At 43.1% G+C, this 24116-nt stretch overlaps 1 protein-coding gene across 4 annotated transcripts; it reads right to left on the bottom strand.

The window, feature by feature from the left end:
* Window positions 1–1017: 1017 nt before the first annotated feature.
* Window positions 1018–23889, bottom strand: ZNF131 (zinc finger protein 131). Of its 4 annotated transcripts, none has more exons than XM_075726235.1 (7): window positions 23860–23889; window positions 16119–16257; window positions 14558–14659; window positions 13589–13733; window positions 10448–11136; window positions 5736–5866; window positions 1018–3143 (listed from the first exon to the last, which is right to left on the bottom strand). In XM_075726235.1, the coding sequence occupies exons 2-7, from the start codon at window positions 16240–16242 to the stop codon at window positions 2481–2483; spliced, it is 1854 nt and encodes a 617-aa protein (XP_075582350.1). In that variant the 5' UTR covers window positions 16243–16257; window positions 23860–23889; the 3' UTR covers window positions 1018–2480. The 4 variants fall into 4 exon arrangements, with proteins under 4 accessions (XP_075582350.1, XP_075582349.1, XP_075582351.1 ...); XM_075726234.1 differs by lacking the exon at window positions 23860–23889 and having other exon boundaries at window positions 10448–10670; window positions 10773–11136; window positions 16119–16252; XM_075726236.1 differs by lacking the exons at window positions 16119–16257; window positions 23860–23889 and adding an exon at window positions 14864–14868.
* Window positions 23890–24116: the final 227 nt, after the last annotated feature.

The following is a 24116-nucleotide window of genomic DNA, read 5'->3' as shown; positions in this document are numbered from 1 at the left end:
CCCCGGCTCCGCAGGGCCTCGCCGCCCCTTCCCGCCGCCCGCCGGACCGGCCTCGGGTCGCGGCCCTCAGCGCCGCCGCAGCCCCGCGGCCCCTGCCCGCGGCCCGCCATTTGCTCCTGCCCGGCGGCCCGCCATTTGCCCGCCTCCCACCCCTCCCGCGGCGGGGACGGGCCTCCCTGCCCCACCGCGCCCCTCGCCTGCCCTCGGGAGAGGCGGGGGGGGGCCTGCGCGGCTCCCGGCCGAGGCGGCTGTGGCGGCAGCCCGGGGCGAGGGGCCGCGGCCGCCGCCAAACCTTGGACAGCTCCGGCGGCGGGCGGGCTGCGCTCCCGGCCCCGGCGGCCGCCCGGCAGGCGCAGCCCCCGCTCCCCACTTGCACCCTCCGGGTCCTCCCGTCCCCACGTTTGAGGCCCGCACCCCAGGAGCTACGGGCTGCACCCCCTTCCTAGCTTCAGGTCTTTTAACGGCAGGATTTATTCCCTCAAAAGGCCGCCGGCCCTCATTTCAAGGAAGGGGAAAGCCGAGCCCCAGCAGGGACGGTTACGGATCTCAAGGCTCCAGGTGGAAGAAAAACCGGGAGCCGCCCAAGCATCGGAGGCCATGTGCGCAAAGCCGGGCGAGGACGCGAGCACACCCAAAGCGGGCTCCAGCCGTGGCCGAAGCTGGCCTAGCTCTGAGCTGCAGAGTCAGGAAAGGGCTCCAGCTTCCCCTGTACTTGCCTCAGCTGCCAGTTGTTTGACAAGTGACAAATTATTTGTATTTTCATTACAAACAGGTTGCTTTCATTTTTAACTTACTTGCTAGCAGCAAACACTACAGTTTAACAGGGAAAAAAACCCCAAACTGGACATTTCATTTCCATTTTCTGGGCCACATTCCTCCCTCTGCGCAGAATCTCATCACATATTACTTGCATCTCAGAAAACACAAAACATCGTAAAAAAAGAATGCAAGTTACATTAATCAAATTGTTCGAAATTTTAATTGAGATCCATGTTTGTTTTGCAACAGTTTCTCAAAGGCTACGATGAAACACAAGAATCATTTTGAACAAGACTAAATAAAAGCACAAATCCCAGGAAATGATTCTGCATTTGGAGAAGACTGAATAGAAAAGCCTGATTTTACCTAGGAACTACAGGATTACCAAGAGCATTAGGGAATGTCCTTGCAAAAATTCCTCCCTTCAGTTAAGGCTTTGAAAAGAAAGTTTTTCAGAAGTGTGGAGCACCTCTAATCTCAAGGCAATACTTGAGAATTAGAAGTCCTTAGCATCCTTGAACATAGAGCTAGACAATTATTTTCTAAACAAATCTAACTTTACAGTAAAGAGCTATTAATTTTATTAAAAATGAGATTGATTCTTACCACTGGGAGCTGGCACTGTAATTGCCAGTCACTCAGTTGTTCCTAATTTATTGGATGAAACAAATAATGCAACATTTCATGGTTGGTATTGGTTTATTGTCTAAGATTGATTAAATTATTTACACTCCTACTTTTCAATCCACAGTTTAGCACTCATACCTATGGCTTTTACTTTTGTATTTAGCACATCTTTGTGTCAAGTGTCAGAATTTCATTTCAAAAAAACAGGAACCTGATTCCATATAACAAGTCTCCTCTGTATTTATGTTTGAACATACTCATTTTCAAAAATGACAATTTATAAAAGAACAGTCTGTTGGTAGCTTTCTTCCAACCCATGTTTACCACAGATTTTACAGCACTTTTCCTATTTTAAACTGTCCCTTTTAGAGTGTCCTGCTGCCTCCATGTGGATTTGTGTTTCCCCTCTCAGCCCCACCGCCTCTAAATTTAATGCAAAAAAAAAAAAAAAATCAGTAGCTGACAATTTTAAGCAAAAATATAAAGCGCTATAACATTACCTACATTGTCTTTTACTGAACTAGGTTCTTGAACACTCTAGGAACTTTGTGGAAATTTAACCAGTCAGTGTTGAAAAGGCACAGGAGTTTGTGCTCAGAGACCTCCATAGACAATGTTTTTTCCCAGCCTGAAAGTTAAGGACCGCTGCTAGGATACAGCAGACAGTCTCATCTGAAAATTCGCAGGTACCCAATAGAACCCACCAGATTTTACTGATTCTTCTGCCACAGACACCCTGCAAATCTGTAGCAAGAGTTTGCTTCTATTGCAAGAGGAAAAGAGGTGAAATTACTCTTACATGTACCCAGGAATGGTGTAACAATGATACAAGCTATTCATTATTAAAATCCTCACAAAGCTGTCCGTGTCTGTGGTAGTTTCTGTTCCATGGTATTACATGAATGGGAAAGTTATTTTTCACATATGAGAGAAGTTTAGTTGAACATGAAGAAAGCTAATTTTGGTCCACTTGTGCAGCTTCCTAAGGACAGCATATTGGAAAGGTGACCACTGACAGTTGAAAAAACAATGTGAAAGTTAACAAAAATAATTTGGTATTTCATTCCTAAACCTGCACAGTGTCATTATTTGTCCTAGTCATCAACCTTTTCATTCTGCGTGTCCACTAATTGTTGAGTTTTTAAGTCTTCAGCTTGTTCATGATCTTCCTTATCTCTATCATCTACTTGATTAGGTTCCTTTTCTTCTGCTTCTCCTTGACCAACACTTTCATATTCTACTTGTTCAAGGTCTGTTCCATCTATAAGTTCTGCCTCTACTTCTTCCATCTGTATTTGATTTACGTGCTCAACATGTAACTGCTCCACATGGACTTCAGCACCTTGTTCAGTCTGAATGTGTTCAACTTCCAAGTAACTAATTTGCACCTGTTCCTGCAGTTCATCTATCTGTGTGCCTTTCACTTGATTGTCCTGTATGAGATCCTGGTGCATCTGTTCCACAGTCACCTGTGCAGGATCCACTTGTACCTGAATTACTGGTAGGACATGGACTTGCTCCACTTGTTCTATTATAGTCATTGATGTTACTGGTTCAGCTTCCACAGCTTCCACTGGAAGAACCTCTTCTGTCACTATTCGTTCTGAAATATTGTGCATTTCTTTGAGATGCCTTCTCAGCTCACTGCCTTGCATAAACCACAAATCACATAAGGTACAGTGGTTGGGTTTGTCACCGGTGTGTATTACCAAGTGATCTTTGAACTGATCCCAGCTGTTAAACACGCTGTTACAAACCTGAAACAAAAGATACAGTATGTTAAACAGTGCCAACAGAAATATGACAAAGTATAGTGCCTATTTCAGATCATGGCTTCACATAGCATAGCTTCTTGCTACTTGGATTAAAAAAACCACATATGTTAGAGGTAAAAGCTGAGAAGCCAGCTTCGGATGAATAGAAGACCTGGTATGTATTTATTTATTTTTAAGAAACAGTATGCTACTTTGAGTTGTGCATACACAGGATACTTACAAAATTTATGAGTCAGTACAGCATTTGAAAATTTTCTTTTTTAACCTTACATGAAATTCACGTAGAGTAGTATCATGCCCCAACAAATGTCTGGTGCTAGAGCTTTGGATGGAAAGCTATTTATGTAATAATACCATACAATGAAAGTGGAATACAAACTGTCCTTTTACTGAAGTTCTAGATGCAGTACTACTAGCCAACTTTTCCTTATCAGCTTTTATTTGCTCATGGCATCATGAGGTTTAACTGGCTAGACTGAACTCTCCCATTTTGCCATTTAAAAAAAAAAACAGTTGGGTGATTTCAGCAGATAAAACTCCCTTAAAACTCCATCCCTTTAATTCTCTTCCAGCTAAAAGTACAGCCTCAACTGCAGACACGCTATTTTCACAAAGCCCACAAGCACACTTCCTTCCCTTCAGCTGGCACTGAGGTAAGTAGCCTGAAAACAACACACAAAGATACTGCAGAAATTAATGAGGTGCCAGGGTAGAAGATAGAGAAGAGTGGGGTAGAGTCAGGCTTAGAGTAAAGAAACAGGCTCAGGAGTCTTTGTCCATGCAAGTGTTCTTGGCTGCAGAAAGCAGCAAAGAACACACGTTTCAACACCCCTTCACTGCTGGCAAATAGTTTTGAAACAGAATGTTCCACCTTCTCATAATTTTCAGCAAGAGCAGAGAAGGATGATGGACTAGCTGACAGGGATTAACTCAAGAACAGGACTACGTAGTGGAGCTAAGTATCTCCATTTTGCTGTTGAAGTCTGTTAAAATGGGTTTGTGATGCTAGTGCCATGCTTTTTTTTCCCCAGGCTCACACTTCAGAAGGAAGTTGCACATACATGTCTTAAAATACTAACCTTATAGATAAGCACTCAAAATTACTTAGTCATACATAAAGGTAATGACTATCGGTAACACCCAAGCACATAATTATTGTTCTTACCATGTGGAACCTATTTCAGTACTCAAGGCATACACGGAAGAGCACCAAAAGTGCTCATCAAGGAAGCACAATTTTGTTTTCTCCTCTTTGTTCAGTAAGCCAAGATTTATTTATTGAACAGTATTCAAATTTAGTTCTAAAGAGAGAAAAATTCAAGAAAAAGTTATCCAAGAACTGCTGTAGTGTCCGCTGGCTGAAGAAACACTAATCCACATTCACAACACCTGTGAGAGAATGTGGTATCAATTTAGAAAGAGAAAGCTATGACACAAAGTCTTTAGACCGAAGGGTCACAAAGACAAAACAGTATGTTCAATGAAGCTGTTAGGTACAACTTTGTGTTATACAGTAATTCCCACATTCAGAACAAACATATCTTTAAGACAAAGGTATGCGCCCAAGAATTAACTTCAGACTAGCATAACAACTAACTGATGCAACAGCATCGGTGAAACTTCTGATTAAATAATTTGAACGCAAAATTAATTAATCTCCTGCAGTATTCGATGTTTTCTGTGAATAAGATCACTCTTTTGGAACAAATAAAGCCGATATCCAGCAGTTCTCTTCACTACACAACCCAATTTAACCTCAAACCATAGCCATTCCGTGAACTGAATAAGGTGAGAGGCTTAAGGGAAGAGAGAGAGCAAAAGAGCGAGCAAGCATGAGAAAGTAAGGACAAGCATGTGAGCGCAAAAAAGGGAGGAAGGGAGCAAGGGAGGAAAATAAGTGTGTTCTTATTTGAGACTGCCACAGCAGTGGGGCAGCAAAATAGCAAACAAAAATGCTACAAGCAACCTCAGCTCTTGTATTTTCTAGCTTTTCAGAATCAGCTTTTAAAAGCTACGTAAGATTTACCTGAACAGCTTTTCAAATGTCAGTTACATATAGTGACCAAGTATCCTAGCTATCCATCTACAGCATTTTTATTTGCTTAAAAACCAGTACAGATTGTCATCATAAGTTGGAATGACTTTCCAAAGTCAATATATTTGGTATCAAACAGAAGAATAATAAAATAGGAAATAAAATAGTACTTTGTATTTTGGACTTTAGTGAAGCATGCTCACAAGCGGGAAAGGCCTAGGTCAGTGCATCAAGAACCTTGAAAAGGAAGCAGAAAGATCAGTAAAATGCAGATGAACACTTACCTACCCGTAAGACTCACTCTAACTATAAGCATTATGAGGCTCCATATCAGTAATTCCATATTTTACCTGGAACTACCTAGATATAAGAATCTACCTGCATGTTGTGGTTGAACACAATCCTTCTATTTATTTTACTAAAAGTAGCTCTTGGAGACATAAGCCCACTCTCGCTGCCTTTCCTGCTCAGTACTCCCACGCTCCCTCAGCACAGGAAGGAGGTATCTAGCCTCAGACTCTGCTACTTCCATTACCCACCTGACATTCATACAGCTTCTTCCTTCCCTTTTTAGCTCCAGCTCCAGACTGACAGGCTGTCAGGTGACATTTGAGTGTGCTATTCCTAGCAAAACGTTCATGGCAGTTCGGACATTCAAATGGTTTTTCACCTGTTAAAACAGATATAGGGATTTGTAAGTGTATAAAACCAGCCAGTTTTCTGTCAGCTCTCTCATCTTCCCCTCTCTCCCTTTTGTGTAGGTAGATAAATATGCTGTAAAGACATGGCTTTATTATTATAAAGACATGGATTATTCTACAGAAGAAGAGAAAGACATTCTATGTAAACTTAATTCATGTAAATAAAATGGCAAAAACCTAATGTGGAGTCGTAATTCTCATTTAGAAAAAAACCCAATGTAACAATTACCAGTGCCATTTAAGCTACATTTAGGTTTTTATGGAAATTAGATTACTATACTGATGAAATATCTTAAAGAAATAGCAGCTATTTCTTTTTGTCTGATAATATTTAAAACTAAAGAATCAACATTAGTAAATATACAAAGTGACACATTAAAGAAGGAAGTATTTAAATAACACAAAGTTTTATTTTCAAGAACAATAACAGCTTAACTTGACAGCTGAAACTGAGCTCCAGAAAAAGCAGTTGGCATGGAATGACCATGAAATAACAATGCACCAGTATCAAAACAAACAAACACACACACACACATATACCACCTGCCTCCCCGGCCCCAATACAGTGAAGAGAAAACACTGAGGGACATAAATGGGCACAAGCAAGATAAAAATTCCTTTCAGTTTGGCCACTTCATTTCCAACCTGGTACCAAACACAGAAGCCAGCTAAGGACAACAGCAGGGGAGGCTGAAAACAGGTCATTTTCTCTTTTTCATCTAAAGTAGTATATTGTTATTACTATCATCAAGCAGCAACAAAGAACAACTAGTGTCTCTGTTTACTAATTTCATCATGCACAAACACAATGAAATTCAAGGAAATTGAAGTACAAAAAAATTAGGAACAGTGTGTTTCTTCTGAAATTAATCTGCAGAGGTACTAACACCAACATTGCTACTGAAACAAATGGCTTAATGAACTCCAAAAGAGGCTGAGCCATTTCAGTGAATAACATAAGAATCTATCCTAGCTAGTTCCTGCATTTTCAGGAATGCAGTAGTTATTGACTATTGAGATGGAAAGCAAATAAACCTGTATTTTCAGAAATAAAGATAGTCAGAAGTTCCTAATTACCTTTTTCAAAGAAATCCACAAGTAGCGTGTAATTCTCACTTATACACCTAAAGGCTACAGAAAAACATTAAATGGTGGGAACATTCCCCTTCATGGTTACAAAATGCTATGATTTTGGAGACTGTTGTACAGGTAATGCAGAGGATGCTGAACTAACATCAGTCTTGGAGGTCAAAAATAATGGACTTTGCCCAAACAACCAATGGATACTACAGAGTAAAACTCACACCACAGAGCTTCACCTGCCATGTGATCTGGTCACATCTAAATAGTTACTTGGAGCAAGGCACCAGTCAGGGGCAGATTTATTCTATTCTTACTCAAATTCTTCAGTAATCTCCAACATATTCTGCTGAAAGTGTCTGAAAGTGACAATTCAAAGAGAATGGTGGCAATATCCAAAGGCCAAAAGATACTGTGTGACTTCCTGCACAGTGCAAATCAGCGCTGTGGCCTGGGCTGCACCAGTCACCGCAGCGATGGGAAACACAGCGAGCGTGCCAGCTGCCTTCTCTCCTCTTTCTTCTTTGAGGAACACACTGGCAGGCTGGCGGCTGAACTCCTCCGCTAAAGGTGACAGCTTGCTTCTCCTCCACTGTGTGTCATCCAACTATGAGTTTAGTCTCATCTAAGTGAGATTTTACAAAGAGGGAGGTTTTTGGTCTGATCTAATGATTATCTTTTTCTCCCTTTATGAGAACGGACAAGATTTCACTTGCCAATCGTAACTAACTCACAGGACAGAAATTCTGACCAGAGATAGGCCAATATTGTGCTGGTCCTTTATAATCTGACAGTCACAGGAAGGAGACTGCCACAAATAAATAAATATAAAACCCCAAAGAAATTCATAACAGCTAACACTGTGGCTTTTATTTGCCTAATATGTAAGAAATAGCATGGGAATTCAACCATAACCATAAAGCTACCATATCATTATTTAGATTGGGTTTAGAGAGAAATAGTAAACCTAGTTACTGTTTTCTTTCCACAAACACACCAAAGGTAGGCGTTTATCAAATGAACTTCTTGGGATCATTTATTCAAGGTACGTAAATAGAGCCCATTTATTTACTCCTACGGAAGATGTTATTTGCAGTTCAAAGTACACTTCCTGTAAAACATATTTTAGATTTACCAAGAATGGCAAAGACCTTGATTTTTCCTAAGAAGTTTGTATACAATTTACTTCAGTTACAGGGTTTTCAGACAAGGGCAGATTAATTTAGCTGCTTGGAGCACAACATGACTTCCACCTTCACTCATGTGAGCACACACACACTCTCCAGAAAAGAAAAAAAAAAAAAAACCACCAAGAAGGCCTAACTTTGAGAAGTATTCAGCAGCCAAAATTTCCAGTAAAATCAGAGGGAATCAAAGCTGTTCGGCATCTCTTTCTGCTAGGGAATATATGCAAAATGTCAGGATTAGACCAGCATACTGAGAGCAGTAGCTTCATTCTAAGATTGACTTCTATATGAAGAAATTGCTCTTCTTGTGTAAGAGAAATTAGAGCTATTGAACTCAACAGATATACATTACTCAAGTGCAGCCTTGCAGAATTTCTGTCCTATGCGTTACTTAAAATTGGCAAGTGAAATCTCATCCATTCTCATAAAGGGGAAAAAGATAATAATTAGATCAGACCAAAAGCCCTCCATCTTTGTAAGTTCTGGAGATGACTTTGTTTATACTTTCAGAGTTACATGACATGCAAGACATTTTTGAGCTATTTTTTCAGTGACTGGGAAGCAACTTAAGGCACTGTACACATGAGTGAGAAAGAAACTCCACGATCTCCTTCCTTTCTTTTATTGAGACAAAGATAATAGCCATTGGTAATGTCAAATTTTTACATCAAAAAGAATTGCCAACACTGATAAGGTGTCTATTTCTGCCCCAATTGCTATTTTCACATTATTGCTGGTGTCGTGATTAAACAGCAACAGGATCAAATACTTAGCACCACGCTATAACCAACTGAGCTAACCAGGCTGGTCGTTTGTAGGACTTGTTTTCTTGCAGGCCTTTTAATTTCATTTTAGCATTCAACCAGTGCTATACAGAATTCAGAACTTAGAAAGCCTTTGTCTGAATGGGATTTTTTCCACTGACCTTAGGAGACCGAAGTTAAATGGTAGTATCTGTTTTGATTTTAAGCTTAAGACTTTTGAAAATGCTAAACCGGAAGTAATTAGATTCCATGCGTTATACTTGTTGTATCAATATATATTTAGAAAGTACTCTGTACCTCCTGTGATATGCTAAGTTACTTCGTCCCCAAAATACTTGGTCGCAACAGGAACCAACATATTGTGTTATTTGGGTTACTCTGTTAATCTGCCACAAAATTTTCTCTGAAAAGGCTTCTGTTAAGTAGCTTCTATTTGGGTTGCTCATAATGGAGAAACACTCCCTACTTCATAGGGAATAAGGATTTGCCAAAGACTGTTTATAAATAGAACTTTTAAGGTGCTATTGGGAATACACTGGACACAGTGTCATATATCCGTACTCAGCAGTCCCACATACAGATGCAAAGAATTCTAATTTAAAGGCTTTTACAACAATAAGAAGCTGCGAAAAAAAGGGCTGCTACCCTCCATTTAATTCTTACTGATGTATCTTGACTGACTTATTAAACAAAAACATCTGGAAGATCAGGACCACATATATATTACATTCAGAGTCTACTGTATGATGCTCAGCACCTGTTCAGATAGTAGACTTTTCAGTGAGATGAAGATGGAGAATCTTAACCTCCGATATTACAAAGAAGAAAGGAGGAGCACAAGTCATTTTGTACTCAAAAGATGCTATCTAGATATCAAAGAGGCAGATTTCACAGTAAAAAACGTGTACTATAGTCATTAGAAATGTTTTGCTGTGTTAATTCACAATGAAAAATCAAATCATCTATGAGATGTCAAGAGCAAGGGTGAAACTTTCCAAACAAGATGGTACAAGAGAGAATTGTTAGGGGGTATTTTATGCCTAATGCATTATTAGGCATTTGCTCAGAAGTTGTGTTAGATAAAGAAATCCTCTGAACTGTATTCCACTGAGCAGCTCACAGTTCAGATCACATTTCAACAGAAACATTTACTAGAATTGTGAAAATAAAAGTAGGTCCTCAGTTTGGTACTTTTGAAGAAGGAAACACGCCTTAAGAAATTATTTTGAAAAAATCTTTGATTTAATAGACTTGAGAGAGACGCTTCATTGGTTCGTTCTGGTTTTAGGTGCCTATTTTTAACCACCTCAATCCTTCAAAAGTTTACATCAATGGAAAACAAAACAAATGAACAAACAAAAAGACAAACCAGCATTTTAGTTGTATCTCGAAGCCAAGTATTTCTAGCACTCAGGACTCATGTGTTCTCTTCAGCATATTCTCTATTTCCCCAAAACATGCAAAAACCCAAAACACCAGAGCCCAGGCCACAAAGACAGGAATATGGCAGTACTCTTACCTGTGTGCTTCCGGAGGTGCTCTTTAAAATGTCCAAAGTGGTCAAACTGCTTATCACAGTACTGGCATATATGTATTTTTTTGCCAGGTCTTTGCTTCTTGCTGGCACCACCTTCATCAAGGTGGTAACAGCTGAGGTGCTGTTTCAAAGCACTCTCTCGTAGGTACCTTTTATTGCACATGTCACACTTGTAACTCTCAGTAGAGTGTGTTTTCATGTGTTCCTTAAAATGGTAAAACAATTTAAACGAACGGTTACATTTCTCACAGTGGAATAAATTGTTCACGTGTGACAGCTGAAGTTCCACAATTTCAATACCTTCTACCTGTTTGCACGTGGGATCAGTTGCACTATCACCTTCTTCTTGGATCTGGCATTTTCTCTCTCCCTGACGATACTTGCTGGTGATATCTGCCAAAAGAGCCAAAGCAGATTCATCTGATGTACCCGTTGTCTGTATGTACTTTATGGATTGCTCTGCAGAAGCTACTTCTTCAAGTGTTTCCATGCCATCATCTTCCACTTCAATCGTCCCTTCAGCAATCTCAACCTCAATTTCAACAGGCTCTGATTCTGCAGATGGCAGTGTTTCTGTGATAACATTAGAGGTTTCAGCTATCTTCCTCTTTTTTGGTTTATTTTTACCTTGTGCTTGATTTGATTCTAAGGGTGATGAATTTTCTTTGTTCCTGTAAAGTATTTGGATAAACATGGTTAAGATCCGTAAGCACTGACATAACAATTCCTGCCTGATACTGAGCTTCTGCGTTAAACACTTGCTAGCTGTTTCTCAAAGAAGCTGAATTATGAATGACCACATAATCTGTGTGCATGTCAGAAGCTCATTTGTCCTTAATCTATACTCCTCAGAGCTGTAAAATAGCATGGTTAAAGCCGCAGAGCCTTTGACATAAGGCTACTAAAGTGTTCTAAATAGCTCTGCTTGAATGATACAAAGCACCTGTCAAGAAGAAAGGCCAGTTTAACCTAATGGCATAGGTTTATCTAAGAAACTTGTGAAATTCTGTACTTGGAAAGAAAACTTCCCTGAAGGAAGTTCTTTGGCCTGCCTACTCAGAGATAAGATTCAAGTCCTTCCTATGCCATTCACCTCTTAAACTCTGGAGTGTGTGTAATTGCCTGCAGTGCTTACAGCTTATTAGAAAACACTACAGCTGTGACTTCACACAAGGATTATTATAAAATCTTGTACTTCAGGAAAGCACACAGCTAACAGCTGAGGTAAAAATAAAAGCCACTGTCTTGTGGAAAAAGCATTCTAGCTTAATTTTCTGGGCTTAAACACAACCCCCAGCTCTGTTCCTGTTCTCCCTGCATCATACACACACAACCCCCTTCCTCCACGATGTCAGGGATAGCATGCTGTCTCAAACACAGGCAGAGCTGAGTGAGCCCATGCTTTCAAGTCACACCCTCAAGATCATCCACTTACGTGCTGGAGGTTTTACTACTGTTTACTAGTTTCAAAAATGAGTGGCTGTCTTCCCCTCAAATCAGACTGACAGGAGTAAGCTCTGCTTTTACCTTCCTTTGCAGCCTGATGAATCCTTTCATGTAATCTACGCCCTATCACTTTCACATTTTCTAGTAATAGGAGAGATAAAGTTTTGCCAAGTAACTGTAAGCCATGTCAGAGATGTGTGGCTAATGACCTAATGCGGGATACAGCTTATTAAATTGCACCTTACTCTATTCAGACACAGGAAGACAGAGCAGCTAAACTTACAGTTTCATCTAGCCTCGACTTCTGATGTCTAGAAGGTGACAGCTACTTCGCACGTTACTGCAAGGAGCTCCAGGATCACGTACCAAAAGAATTAACCTGCTTAGCAAAGAGGAGACTAATATCCTTGACCACATTGTGTGAAACTTTGAATGGGGATACACACATACAACACAACTGCACTTTAAGGAATAACAGCTGGTTGTTTTCTTTCTAGTCTAGATTATGTGATGTGCAACTCTTCAAAGCATTATACAAATAGTTCTGTAATCATCTCTACTTCAGCTGAAGTTTCTGAAGCTTGCTCCTTTCAGTCAAAGCTCTGACTGAGGCACTGTATTGCAATTCTTCCCCCTCTTACTATGGTGGAGAAAAGAGAGACTCACAGTGGTACTCAAGTTTGCCTTTCTAACCAAAAAAACCCAACCCAAACCAAACACCCCCTGAAAAAAACTTTTCAAAATCTATGAACAATGGAAATAACTCTAAGAATAGACTGGCTTGCGTGTGTGTTCGCTAAGCAAAACATTTGTTTCACTGTAACATAAGAATTACAGCATTTACTAGTGATGCATAACCAACAAGCTGCATAACATTTTACAATAGTGGGAAATAATTGCAGGCTGGACAGTTTAGCTTGATGGATGGATCTGAACCTGGTTCAACAGCTCTACCAGTGTACACTGACTCAAAGTGATACAATATACTTCTTCAGTTTCAAGTTTCTTTTAAATTCCTCAAGCAGACAGCTAAGGTCTGCTTTCTTCCCCTGAATTAAAAAAAAAAAAATTCTTTTGGTAGTATCATGCTTAATCTTAATAATGTCAAAAAAGGGTGTTTGTGTGGTTGGAGGATAGGACTAGAAATGCACAATCCTGTATCTTTCCTACTAAAAAAAAAACAAACCATACTTATTCAGCTCTACTGCCAATCCACAGAGTAAGCACAGAATGAGTTAATTCAGAAATAAATGCTGATGTTGAAAAACAAGCTTCCAGTGTATCATATCATGGAGGGTTTTTTTAAACAAAATGTTAGCTGGCTGCTAGAGGAACGGGGGGCCAATGCCACTCTCCTTGGCTAATGTGTCTATGGGGAGATAAAAACCACAGAGACCTGGTATTAGTTACCACAAGGTCACAGCCCTACAATGTCTGCAACATTTACCAGCCATGTCACTTGGCATTGAGTTCCACTCCAAGGAATGTGACATTTATTTTTTAGGCTGTATAATTCTGACCCATATCTTATAGTAGAAAAGTATATGGTCCCACACAAGTTTAGGAGGTTCCAGGATAAGGAACAGCACTGCAAAATACTGGCAGCCAGCTCTTGTAAAAGGATTCTTGTGACTCTTCATTTCAGTGTTGGGAAGAAAAAGAGGCTTATGTGCTTACCTGATTTCAAGTGCTTTGATCGCTTCTAACATCTGTAGATACTCAGCTGCTTTCCAAACATCATTTGCTTCTTCCTCACCTTGGACCATTAGTTTTGCTGTATAGGTGAACTCAATTAGGTGACGAAATGCCATGTTACTTACACCTGTATAAAGGCAAGAAAAAAACCAGTTTCTTTTAGCAATTCCTCAGTCTCATCTATCTGATGAATCTTGCACACTGGCCTGCTCACCATTTTGCTCACAGTACTGTAGCTGTGAGTTTCATAAAGATGACACCCTTAAAAGGCTCGTGTTGGAATAAAAAGTCTACTACGGAAACGTGAACCTGGAACAACTACAGATTTATGCCACTACACAGATAAAAGGAAGGATAAAATGGACAAAAACCTGTTTGAATAATAATAAGTATAGATTTAAACACAAAAATACAATCTCTCTCTCAAGAGACCTCTGAGCAGCAAGTTACTGGAGGCTGAAATACTGCTCCAGGAATTTGCTGCCTGCCTACCAAGCAAATATTGCTCCATGTCTATCCTGTTCTTGCATCCCAGCCAAGGCATCTGCCGTTGGCCATCACTGGCAGCCTTTTTCATCTGACCAGAATGGCTGTTGTCAGGGAAAAGATTGTATGTCACACTGTTAGTCTTAAAAACACACAGGGTCTGCCTGACCTCCATTAGCCATGTACTGGGGGGAAGGGGGAAAAAAAAAAGGAAAAAAAACACCCACAGAACCTCACACTTTCCATTCCAAAAGACTTAATTCAAGACTGTTCTTTTTCTTTTTAATTTTTCTTCAGGGGAAGTTTTCTTCCAGTGGTGATAGCTGCCTCAGAACAACTCAAGAGCTGAGATCTAGAAAGCTAATTGATATGACCAAGCAGGTTTGTAAGTCCCTACCAAGGATACTACATTTTCCAGCTTGGGCACACAACCCTGAAGGTTTTTATTTGCACAAATCAGATTACCTTCAATCTCCACCAAGGGCTCCTGAGTGAAATCTTGGAAGAATTTGTAGAAGAACTGGCTACAGGCAGCAAGAACAGCCTTATGAGCTTTGAAATGGTGACCTACAAAGAGAGACAAAAATTCTCTATTAGGATAACACCTTCTGCACTCATAGTGCAGAATAAGTGCAGATGCAGAAAAGAGACCATCCAGTCTACAAATCTATTCCAGCAGCATATAGTCACTTAGTATGTGTCCTTGTAACATGGGATACTACTGCAGCTAGCCTGTTCCACCTCATGCAGACCCTTGCTGATATCACTGACCTTGGTGAAACTGCAACTCAAACAGCTGGAGAACTCTCTCCATCCACTGTTTCTCTTTTCAGATATTTAAGTCATGGGAAATTCCTATGCAAGCTTTTTCCTGTATGTCTTGGGCTCAGCTCTCAGATTTTATCCAGGTTCTCCTTCTTTTTTGTTGCTTTTACAGACTGATGTATTTCATCACCACTTCTGCCAGCATAAACACCACTGCAGAACAGAAGCAGTTCATGCCCTGTTCTTCCTGGTTTCCAGACTGTGTATTCCCCATCACTGTGTTGCCTTCTGCCTGGCACAGGCGTGAACATTAGTAAGGCTCCGTGGGACAGAGAGAAGAGAAGTAACATGGATCAGAACTACACAGCTGCACACAAAACTAGCTTTGAGCTCAACACATGGATTTGGTAATACCAGAGCAGGAACAAACAGTCAGGATAAGTTTTGTGCAAGCACTGTCAGTTCAACTACGGCAATTCATGAAGAGTAATTTTTTCGTCATTTGCTTACTTTTTTTCTAATCTGGGCTCTGTAGGACCCTTTTCCTTCAAATGAGTTCTTGCTATCCTTTTAAAGATCAGGTGGTACTCCTTTAGGTACGTCTGTCCTAGTGGACACTGCCTATCTTCCTTGAAGTCCTCATCTGTTCTAAGACATGTTTGGGGTAAAAACCAATCTTAGGTGATCTATCAGACACCACCTTTTCTAAGGAGATAATAAGCACTTTTATCTCCACCATCCTTTTAAACTAAAACGTATGTCCTTAGAACACATATAAAAAGAAAAGTAAGTGCTTCTACCGTATTTTAACTATATATTAAAATAGTAAGCAGATGCCAGGGAAGCAAGAAGTAAACCTTATTTCAAGGTTTTTAATTTTTTTTTTTTTAAAACATGCAATATTTGTACAAGTTCTCTGCGTGCAAACAGTCAGCTCAAGTTAGGGAAAAATATTTTAACAATGTTTTGGAAATCCTTAGACAACATGTTAAATACAGCACAGCAATTTCAAAGCGGGCTTCTATCTGAAAATATTTAGCCCCTTGTTTGGCAAAGCAGAAACAAAATTATTAGTCACTGCTGGAGACTCTGTTCACCCCAAGATTTTAAATGAAACTCTGCAAGCAAATTGCAAACCAGTACAGAACCATGAATTTGTTAGCAGCCCAGTTTGACAGCTGACCTGTGACAAACACAACAGCTTCCCAGCACAGCTTTCAGAATTCTCTGTATACCAACTGGTTCTCAGGCCTGTACATACCATCGACAATCAGAGTGATATCTGTAAACTGGTCCTGCTCACGTTGTTCATTCAGTCTATCCAAAATAACTTTATAGTGTTCAGGGAATTCCTGGATACATTCCATCGTTTCTTCTGCTTCCATGGCAAAAGGACTAATCTGCAAGAGACATGGCATGAGGGTAAGAATAGTGCGCCACTCAGTAAATACTATGCACAGTCAGGTTAGTATACAAACATGAACTAACTGGCACTTTTCAGGGACTACAAAACCAATAGAAACACCAAACTGTCTTGGTAACAGGTTAACCTGACTTTAGCAGACAGGTAGGAAAGGGTAGGGCTAATGATGTGGAATACTGCCTTATTTATACACATGAAAAAACAGTCGAAGTGGGTAAGTGCATTTCTGTAATCTACAGATGCAGCAGGGATTCACCTCCCTTAAAGCAAATACTGCAGGGATGTAACATCTCCACAGCTGACTATTCAACAACACCTCAGCAGCATAATGTCAGAATCTTTATACAGTTGCTTCTCGCAATTCCACCAACCCACTTGGTAGAAGAACAGTTCTTAAAATTTTCATATTTAAGTCGCATTTTGCACCTAGTGAACACAAGATGTTTACTTCCTTTAAATAAAGCTGTAATAAAGCAGTACTTTTCAGCTTCTGAGTACATATAGGAGTTGCCAGGGATTTGATGTGCTGTTACACCCAAGAGCAAAGAGCATCTTATTCATCCAGCCAACTTACACTTCTCCCCCGCAAGGTGAAATATTCTTTGCCAACCTTTTGAAAGACATATACACTTGTAATCTGATGGCCCTTCCTCCCTTACTTATAAAATAAACATAGCCGGGGGTGGGAGTTGCAGGGGTTCTGAAACCTGAAGAGGTTTAGCAGAACTCTGTGCCTGTGGACAAGACACATACATTAGGCTGCTGCTTATGCAAAAGAACCTCAGAGAGAGTCCAAGTGCTTCAATGAAAGCATTTCACAAATTAACTCCAGGCAATGACTTCAGATCTATGCAGCAGCAGTCATCTTCAATTCCCACATTCACATGGCTCACACTGAGAATGCCACAGAAAAAGAAAAGACAAGGGTAGCCAGTGGGGTAGCCCTATACATTAGGGAGTGTTTTGATTGTCTACAGCTTGATGATGGTGTGTGGTTGTACATCTCCCCCCCACCCCCCGCCCTGTTTTTCTGTTCTGTTTTTCCCCTTCACTTCAGCTGCTTTACAATCTCAGGAATTCCAGGCCGCAGCTTTTGTGTAGCGAGTTGGTCAGTTAAGCACCCCTTAATTGTACCAGAAACTCCTACATGGCTGGAGCAGAACGTCCCTGTTCTTATCAACATTCATATTATGGCTAACGAGGGGAACGAGAACAAACAGCTACCCCTGACAGCCTTGAAACAGGGTGGTATCATCGCTGCTGGAATTCCAACAACAAGCTGACCCGAATTGTGGCTCGGATGGAAATTTACTGGTGATTAAAGTCAATCATCTCACAATCCTATAAACGGCAGTCCTAAGTGAGGCCCTTTGAGCTCTCCTGGACTGCCTGGGCTGCACCAGCATCTTCCTCTGATCGAAATGTCTCTCAGAGTCAGTGAAAACTAGCAGATTCTGAAAGTCTGCTGCCACCAGAACTCCATTGCCAGAGATGGACAACGGAGCCTGGGCTGCTGATATTCTTCACTCCTCGAGACTCTACTCTCACCCATTGAGAAATGTCAAGGCATTAGACATGAGTATTTCACTAAACTCGAGGGGAATTTTTAACAGGTATACTGTTTTCATATATGCACTTATATTTGTGAGTGTGCACGCATGAATCAATTTAAGTAGCTTGTAGATGTATGATTTAATTTTAAAGGGAGTTTTATACTGCTGTATTATTCTCATAGCATTACTCTCATAAACCGTTGACCAAGTCTGAGACTAGGAGTGTGCCCAGCCACACCTAGGCTCCTCTCTGAGAAGGAGTTTAGAAAGCAAGGGGGTCCATTCTGAACCTCGTGACTCAATGGGAGGGTTTCCGTATCCCCTACACACGATTTTTCTCTCTCTCTCTCATATAACCCAATTTCCTTTATACACTTTTCCTATGTACTACATATACATATATGCATATGTATACATTATCCTTATCCATATAAACCGTTGACCAAGTCTGAGACTAAGATTAGACCTAGCCGCACCTAGGCTCCTCTCTGAGAAGGAGTTTAGAAAGCAAGGGGGTCTAGTCTAAACCTCGTGACTCAACGGGAGGGTCCCCCTTATTCCATATATACGCAATCCCTTTATGAATCATTCTAACTCAGTGTGACTTAAGTCTCTTTTATGCGCTTCTATGTAGTAATAGAGTGAATCTTGCCATCTTCGAATCTGTAACTAAGTCACTGTTTTGATCAATTTTGTCTACTCACTTTATTAATAATTGATGATTGAGTGCTATTAAAAATATTATAATCAAATTCTGTGATTTGCTACAAGTAAATTCTAACTGTTACTAAATCGAACTGTGTAAAGTCACTCATTCACAGTGAATTGACATAATCAGCAGGATTCACAGACCTGCATTCGTGACATAGTGATGATAGGGTCTCGTGTTTATGGGTAAGAATCAGGGGGAAGTCCAGCAAGGCAGATGTCCTGGTGGGAGTCTGTTACAGACCACCCAACCAGGATGAAGAGGCAGATGAAATCCTCTATAAGCAGCTGGGAGAAATCTCACGATCGCTAGCCCTTGTTCTCGTGGGGGACTTCAACTTACCAGATGTCTGCTGGAAATAGACTTTGGCAGAGAGGAAACAGCCTTGGAGGTTCCTGTAGCGTGTGGAAGATGGCTTCCTGACACAGCTGGTGAGGGAGCCAACTAGGGAAGGTGCCCCGCTGGACCGGTTGTTTGCAAACAGAGAAGGACTTGTGGGTGATGTGGTGGTTGGAGGCCGTCTTGGGCACAGCAGTCACAAAACAATAGAGCTTTCGATTCTCAGAGAAGTAAGGAGGGGTGTCAGCAGAACCGCTACCTTGGCAGTTCTAGTTGGCCTTTTTAGGAGCCCAGTTAAGAGAGTCCCTTGGGAGGCAGTCCTGAGGGGCAAAGGAGTCCAGGAGGGCTGGACATTCTTCAAGAAGGAAATCTTAAAGGTGCAGAAGCAGGCTGTCCCCATGTGCCAAAAGATGAGGCAGCGGGGAAGACGACCGGCCTGACTGAACACAGAGCTTTGGCTGGAAGTCAGGAAAAAAAAGACAGTTTATGACCTTTGGAAGAAGGGGCAGGCCACTCAGAAGGACTACAAGGGTGTCGTGAGGTTATGCAGGGAGAACGTTACAAGGGCCAAAGCCCAGCCAGAACTTAATCTGGCTGCTGCCATAAAAGACAATAAAAAATGTTTTTATAAATATAACATTTATAAATACAACAAAAGGAGGGCTAAGGAGTATCTTTATCCTTTATTGGATGTGGGGGGAAACGTAGTGACAAATGCTGAGGAAGAGGCTGAGGAAATGCCTTCTTTGCATCAGTCTTTAATAGTAAGACAATAGTAAGCCCCCTAAGCTGGAAGACAGGGACGGGGAACAGAATGAAGCCCCCATAATCCAAGGGGAAATGGTTAGCAATTTGCTACACCACTTCGACACACACAGGTCTGTGGGGACGGATGGGATTCACCCAAGGGAGCTGGTGGCAGTGCTCACCAAGCCGCTTTCCATCCTTTATCAGCAGTCCTGCCTAACCGGGGAGGTCCCAGCTAACGGGAGGTTAGCAAATGTGACACCCATCTACAAGAAGGGTTGGAAGGAGGATCTGGGGAACTACAGGCCTGTCAGTCTGACCTCAGTGCCAGGGAAGGTTGTGGAGCAGATCACCGTGAGTGCCATCACATGGCATGTACAGCCAGCATGGGTTTATGAAAGACAGGTCCTGCTTGACTAACCTGATCTCCTTCTACAACAAAGTGACCCGCTGAGTGGATGAGGGAAAGGCTGTGGATGTTGTCTACCAGGACTTTAGTAAAGTCTTTGGCACCGTTTCCCACAGCATTCTCCTGGAGAAACTGGCTGCTCATGGCTTGGACAGGCATACTCTTTACTGGGTAAAAAACTGGCTGGATGGCCAGGCCGAAAGAGCTGTGGTGAATGGAGTTAAATCCAGTCAGTGGCCGGTCACAAGCGGTGTTCCCCAGGGCTCAGTATTGGGGCCAGTTCTGTTTCATATCTTTATCAATGATCTCAATGAGGGGATCGAGTGCACCCTCAGTAAGTTTGCAAATGGCACCAAGTTGAGCGGGAGTGTTGATCTGCCTGAGTCACAACAACCCCATGCAACGCCACAGGCTTGGGGAAGAGTGGCTGGAAAGGTGCCCGGCGGAAAAGGACCTGGGGGTGTTTGTTGACAGCCGTCTGAAGATGAGCCAGCAGTGTGCCCAGGTGGCCAAGGAGGCCAACAGCATCCTGGCTTGTATCAGGAATACAGCAGGATTCACTTGGCCAGCAGGACAAGGGAAGTGATCGTCCCCCTGTACTTGCACTAGTGAGGCCACACCTCGACAACTGTGTTCAGTTTTGGGCCCCTCACTCCAAGACACTGGGGTGCTGGAGCGTGTCCAGAGAAGGACAATGATGCTGGTGAAGGGTCTGGAGCACAGGCCTTATGAGGAGCATCTGAGGGAACTGGGGTTGTTTAGTCTGGAGAAGAGGAGGCTGAGGGGAGACCTTATCGCTCTCTACAACTACCTGAAAGGAGGTTGTATGAGGTGGGTGTTGGTCTCTTCTCCCAAGTAGTTAGCGATAGGACGAGAGGAAATGGGCTCAAGCTGCATCAGGGGAGGTTTAGATTGGATATTAGGAAAAATTTCTTCACTGAAAGGGCTGTCAAGCATTGGAACAGGCTGCCCAGGGAAGTGGTGGAGTCCCCATCCCCAGAGGTATTTGAAAGATGTGTAGATGTGGTGCTTAGGGACATGGTTTAGTGGTAGACTTGGCAGTGTGAGGTTTACAGTTGGACTTGATCTTAAAGGTCCTTTCCAAGCTAAAGTATTCTATGATTCCATGATTTCAAAGTCACATAGCACAGAAACATTATTTCTTTTCACAGTCTAGCTCAGTTTGAAGAAGATGTGGTTTCTGATTAGGCTTGAATGAGTTTTAAAGGAATTCAAGACATACCCTTCACTATACTGTTACACTTAGTATGGACAAAAGGAAGAAAGTCAGGAGAGCAGCTAGTATCAAACCAAACACTGAACACAGAAATGGAAATTTATGGTGTGGCAAAGACGTGGTTTTCTTCAGAGTGACAGAAGAAACTAGAGAGCAGGTGCTCCCTGATTTCTGGTGCAGGTATTTTTGTGTATGATTGGAATTGGAAAGGCCTGAGCCCAAAACTGTTTCTTATGTGTACTAACCACATCTGAGCTGATGCCACCACACTTGCTAACTCCCCTGTGCGCCTGTGTAAATTCTACCTCACTTAAACACACATATGGGTATATGGGGTTCAGTAGAAGTAAAAAAGAGAACTACCCAGTTATGATAAAAACAAAGTTATTTTCTTATGACTAAGAAACATCAAGTAAAGGGAATTGTGGAATTCCTGTTTTCACCACAAAACACACTCTTTCTTGCATCTCAGAAAAACTTGCCCATGGAGAAGTCATTTTGCCAAGAGCATGAGAAAAGAAGAGCAGAGGCAACTGCTTATGGAAGTCTAGCTCTGCCTGCTATCACTGCTTTGCCAAGCAGATGCTGAAATATCTATCAGGGTCTTAAAGGGGACAGAGGAGACCAGCCTGCAAGGGCAAGGGGGAAGGTGAGGTAGAAGGGAGCACGTGCTGCTGCTGCCTTCACTTCACCTCATCTGTAATGAGGGGTCTAAGACCAGCAGCTCCTGCCCGTCTTCTAGCATCTGGTATTCCACATAAAGTCCCACACGAGAAGCTGTCAGCCACTTACTTCACTGTTTAATCCTTCTTGTCCATTTTTGACACATCATAAAAGGACAGATGACTTGCAGTTAAAACTGTAACTCCTTAAAAGTTAAAACAAACAAAACTCTGACCCCCAACTCTCATGATTTCCACCTACCCAAATGCAATTTACTTCCAAATTGAATGTTTGTAGGGTATCTTACCAAAAACGCCCTCAAAATAATAGAGCAACCTCCCCCCTGCCCAAGCTAAGAAATTTTAAAAAGTTTGTTTCTTTCTCAGAACACTTAAAAAACATGGAGAAAACATAAAACTTACGACAGCTAAATTATTGTAATGAATTAAAACAGAACTCGTAGAAAGCGTGAATTTATTGCATATCTAAATGCAGCTGCAGCATTCATTGAGTATTCTCATTTTAAGAACTCGGTGATATTGCAGAAAAAAGCTCAACAGAATGGCATATATTCAGTAACAGCGTGACTACTTTGGAGGAAGAAGTGGAAGGTACAGCCCCCGAGAAAACCCAGAAGCCAAGGAATGCAGACAGAAGTGATCCAAGTTGCAACGTATGAGTAGGCTCATAGATGAGTGATGGAAACTGGGCTACTTCAGCTGTTTACCTGGATTTTCTTGGAAGACAGAGTCAACTACTGACTTAACGTTATCAGCTCGTAACACTACATGCATCTCACGTGACATGCATAAGATTTGCCGATCTGTTTTTATAAACATACCTCAATAAAGCCATCTTATTATTACTAGCCTCCTGGACTGCAACAGTAACTCTTTTTATTTTAGGCACTAGACATTAGTTTTCTTTGCTGCTCTGCCTGCCTGCATTCGTGTATGATCCATGTAGGATCATACACGAATGCAGGCAGGCGGAGCAGCGTTGTCCATTTGGATGAGGAGAATCCGGAGGAGCAGGCTGAGCTATGGCCAAACCACCGCCATCTCGCCCCAGCCATCCCAGGAAAGGGGTATCTGAGGGGTGTTTGGTGCACAACAGCAGCGGTTGTTTCCCGGTAACACAAAAGCGAGAACTTCTTGTGCGCTTCGCTGCGTATTTTTTCCTCAGAAATAACAACCGCAGAGCCAGGACGCCAGACAGCCCCTCGGTCCCCGCTGCCACAGGCAAGGCCCCGCTGCCGCGGATGCGGCCCAGCCACAGGCCGGGGGCCGCACTGCCGAGGGGCGGGAGAGGCCTCTGGGAGAGGCCTCTGGGAAAGGCCTCCCGGCGCCCACAGCGGCCGCGAGGGGCGGGGGCGGCCGCGGCCACCGGCGCCGTCGCCCCGGGGCTCCGCCGAGCTCGCGCAGGCCCCTCCCCCGCCGAGGCCCCGGCGGCCGCGCGCGCCTGCCCCGGGCTTCGGCCCACGCGCCCCACGGCCAGCAACGGGCACCCGTACCCTAGCCGCAGCCCCGTTGGCGAGCGCTGATGGCAGTCAGCGCGACCCCCGCCAATCGTAAGGCGGCGGCAGAGCCCGCCCCAGGCGGAGGAGCCAATGAGCGCCCGCCGAGTCCCAGGAGCGGGAGAAGGCGGAAGGCCTAGCCAGCGCCGAGGGCCCGCCGGGCACGGGCGCTCCGAGAGCGGGGCGGGCGGCCGCCGGCGGCACGAGTGCCCCACAGGGGCACCCCCGAGGAGGGGACGCGGGCGTGGCTGGCCCGAGCCGTGCGCTTGGCAGCGCGGCGCCTCGTTAGTCCCCGTTACGTCATCAAAGCGCGCATTAAATCGATCCCTTTTCAATTCCCGGCCGGGTCGCGCCCCGGCGGCGCGGCGCCCCGCGGGGTAGGGCGGCGGTTCCGCTAGGTACTCACCGGGAGGAGCGCCTCGCCCCGCCGCGCCCGGTCCGCCGTTACCGCTTCCTGCTCTCCAGCACGCTGGAAAGCGGGGCGGGCGCCGGCCAATCGCGACTCGCATTCCCGGCCTGCACCGCGCGGAGGAAGTGACGACAGGTCACCTTTCACACCACAGGGCGCGCAGGCGGCGGGGGCGCGGCTCGGCCGCCCGGCACCTTATGGGAGTTGTAGGCCGGGCGGGGGGCGGTGGCTGCCGGCGGTGGGCGGGCCTGGGA

The sequence above is a fragment of the Pelecanus crispus genome, chromosome Z, assembly GCF_030463565.1.
Source record: "Pelecanus crispus isolate bPelCri1 chromosome Z, bPelCri1.pri, whole genome shotgun sequence".
Taxonomy (NCBI): domain Eukaryota; kingdom Metazoa; phylum Chordata; class Aves; order Pelecaniformes; family Pelecanidae; genus Pelecanus; species Pelecanus crispus.
Note: the sequence above shows the minus strand (reverse complement) of the source record. Positions and strands in the feature narration are given on the sequence as shown.

What these genes read in the sequence shown, in the direction of transcription:
- ZNF131 (XM_075726235.1), bottom strand. Translation starts at nt 16,242, where the DNA reads ATGGAAGCAGAAGAAACGATGGAATGTATCCAGGAATTCCCTGAACAC. An exon ending in GCACCTCCGGAAGCACACAG is followed by an intron (nt 5,867 to 10,447) that starts GTAAGAGTACTG and finishes CTGTTTTAACAG; the next exon opens with GTGAAAAACCATTTGAATGT. An exon ending in AGAAGCTGTATGAATGTCAG is followed by an intron (nt 3,144 to 5,735) that starts GTGGGTAATGGA and finishes CTTTTGTTTCAG; the next exon opens with GTTTGTAACAGCGTGTTTAA.